Source organism: Mandrillus leucophaeus, unplaced genomic scaffold (genome assembly GCF_000951045.1).
Source record: "Mandrillus leucophaeus isolate KB7577 unplaced genomic scaffold, Mleu.le_1.0 Scaffold474, whole genome shotgun sequence".
In the NCBI taxonomy this organism is placed as follows: domain Eukaryota; kingdom Metazoa; phylum Chordata; class Mammalia; order Primates; family Cercopithecidae; genus Mandrillus; species Mandrillus leucophaeus.
In genome coordinates, this window is record NW_012105076.1 from 653,497 (window position 1) to 656,671 (window position 3,175).

The window sequence follows — 3,175 nt, forward strand, 5'->3', positions numbered from 1 at the left end:
AATATTAAGCTTTCATAAAAAACAAACTTATGTAAAAAAAATTAATAACAAAAAAGGGAAGAAATATAGGTTGTAGAACTTTACGTGTGCCATTATATTGCAGTTTGAAAAATAAAATGAAAACTGCTGCGCGTGTGTGTGTATGTAAATATTTGTAAATACACTGGTAAAGTTCAGAAAAGATGCAGACTAAATCGTTTACAGTGATTTCCTCCGGGAAGAGAAGCGTGCTTGACGGTTCTGGTGATAAGGGAAAATTTTAAGTAAATCATTCACTTACAATGCTACTAACTAAAAGCAACTACTGTTAGTATTTTGGTATTTCTCATTGATCCTTTTCTCTACATCATCTTTTCCCTACAGTTGTATTTGTATTCAACATATACCTATACTTTTGTGTGCAAATTTTTTCATAAACCATGTCCCCTTTGTTAAAGTTTCTATGAACAATTTTCTGCTATTAATTTATCCAGTTGCCTACTTTTATAACAAAATCATATATATAATACATTCTTCTTTCATGCTTTTTATTGCTGAATGTTGGATGCTGAAATTTTACACTGTTCAGCCATTAGGCACCCTATTAACAATGATTGCAAAGAATACTTTTAAACATTAAACACTTTTATCATATTTATTATTTTCCAAGTATGGATCACTAGGCTTAGGACTTGGGATTACTTGGTCAAAAGTTATTAAGTATTTTAAATTGTAATGAAAGAAAGACACTGATCAATTTCTTTCAGAAAGGATTACACTAATTTAAATGTCTACTAATGCTGGCTCTTAGCCTCTTAGCCATTTATTTCCTTCATTAATACAAATCACAAGTTAACATTAATTTCCTATTTGGCATCTGCTTCCCTTACATGAACTTACAAGTTTTTGTGTGCAGGGACCTTCTGTCTGTTCACCATTGTATCCCCAATGCCTGGCTACTCAATAAAGATGTATTAAATGAATAAACAAGCTTGTACAATAATATTTCTTTCACAATCAGCATAATTTTCCATATTTCAATTTGCACTGTACCTCAAGAACTTGAATGAACTGACCAAACTGCTCCTTTTTGTTTTACTCTGAATTTAATTACTTTTATAGTAAAGTTACAATAAATTTGTTAAATTCATAAATTTGTGTTTCCTCTCCTCTAGCCTGTCTTTTAAGTACTTGTCCTTTGTACTTTTAACTACAGGGCCATCAACACTTTACACTTGTTTCTGAGTTTTTTCACAATGCAGAACCATTAACCCTATCATTCATCCATTATAAATTTAATTATCAAAAGAGTAGTTGCCACATCTTTTTCATCCCTGTAAGGATTCTTAGGAAATCACTATAGCATTTTATTTAGGATATTTTAAATCTTGACCATATTAAGCTAGCCAAATCAGTGTCCTTAAAAAATGATGCACAAATTACCTCAATGTATAAAAACATACTTATGTTTGCTAGTCATTTAAAGAATGTCCTACCTCTCCTATTTCCATAAGTGGTTCATTCATATCTACACCACCATAGCCATACTGAAGGTCCGCTTCTGTTAATTTATTCTTTTTAATAAACTGGGTGTTGAGATACCTGGAAAATAAATGTAGTATCAATGGATATTAAGTTGAAGTCAGTAGGAAAGCAAAAAACTTGCAACTTTAGAAGAATGTTTTTAAGGTTACATATCAACCATGGAATAGCCTACTAATAAATCCAAAAGAAATGAATTAGGTAGAGATTAGAAATATAATAAAAATTAAAATTATCAGCCCACCTTTCTCTGCAAGCCCTTACCCTTCTAGCCAACAGCTCTTATTCAAGTTTCAGAATTTCTACAATCTCGCTTGCTACTTCCCAGACTCTTCTTGGGAAAGTCAAGATAAAGTTCACTTTCCAAAAATTAAACAGAGAATGGTTAAAAGATCAAAGTCAAGTTAGCTTTCTCATTTATATTCTAATCACCAGGAAGAAATGCAATTTTTCATTTTTAAACAAAAAAGATCACAATCAGTAGGTAAGAAAATGGAACAGAGTGTTACAGATAGTAAGTATGGGCAAGATTGACAGATATAAGATGACTTTGTCTACCAAAGGAAAATGAATTATAATAAAAATGTTTAATATATTTTAAGACTAATAAATGTGATTAGCCTTAAGAATAACTGAGATGAATACAGAATTCTAAAATAAAACATGGAGAAAGGACTCATAACGTTCAAATGTGTACTTTTAGGATCCCAGATTTCACTATAAAGCCTTTAATGATCACCACCTAAAACTATTCATTTGAAAGGCTCTGCTTACAGCATTTTAGGCAACAACCCATGAAATCTATATGTGAATATATACACTTTTCAAAGTTCACTATACCAAAATGAAGTGTCCACTCAGACAATTTAAAAACAAAGACAACTAAAACAAGACAAAAATTTTGGGAAACAAACACATAATTCCTGGCCAGGTGTGGTGGCTCACGCCTGTAATCCCAGTTCTTTGGGAGGCTCAGGTGAGAGGATCACTTGAGGCCAACACTTTGAGAGCAGCCTGGGTAACAGCGACACTGTTTCTAAAAGAAATAATGACTCCTAGAAAATTGACTCCAAAGTGGTATATCCACAACCATTTACACAAGCTCCACCTCCATATTCACTAGTGTCAAGGCTCTAGACTCCATGGCTTACAACCTTGATGTACCATTTGACATTTTAGTGTCCTCTGACCATAAGTTACAAAATCATACTCCTTTTTTTCCCCCTTTAAAATGCCATTTATTCCTTCCTCTCTATCCTCACTGTAATTCTCAAAATTTCATGCTGAGTTTCCAACCATGCCTTCCAGCTGAGGAAAGAGGAGTAAGATTGAGAGACAAAAGTAAAAGGTAGAGACGGGATGGCCTCTCCACCTAAGTGCCCCATCCCAGATATTCTAAGGGTAGTCCCCTTTCATCTGAGTCTCACAGCACAGACACACCTTTCAGGCCCGCCCTGAACTGCAGAGGAGTTAGCCTTCACTTCCCAGCCCTAAGCAAGTAACTATTTAATGCACAACTGTTTTACTTTCTTTCTTTCTTTTTTTTTTTTTTTTTTGAGACGGAGTCTCACTCTGTCCCCCTGGCTGGAGTGCAGTGGCCGGATCTCAGCTCACTGCAAGCTCCGCCTCCCGGGTTCAGGCCATTCTCCTGCCT

At 34.4% G+C, this 3,175-nt stretch overlaps 1 protein-coding gene across 6 annotated transcripts in view; it reads right to left on the reverse strand.

Moving 5' to 3' along the window:
* CUL2 (cullin 2) overlaps nucleotides 1-3,175 on the reverse strand; it is a 93,546-nt gene that overhangs the window by 48,065 nt on the left and 42,306 nt on the right. For 5 of the 6 annotated variants that reach the window (XM_011995129.1, XM_011995131.1, XM_011995128.1 and 2 more), the window contains one exon: nucleotides 1,476-1,581. In XM_011995129.1, the coding sequence (XP_011850519.1) occupies nucleotides 1,476-1,581 (106 nt within the window). Of the gene's footprint in view, nucleotides 1-1,475; nucleotides 1,582-1,765; nucleotides 1,881-3,175 lie in introns of all 6 variants that reach the window. The other variant, XM_011995133.1, reaches the window with a different exon arrangement.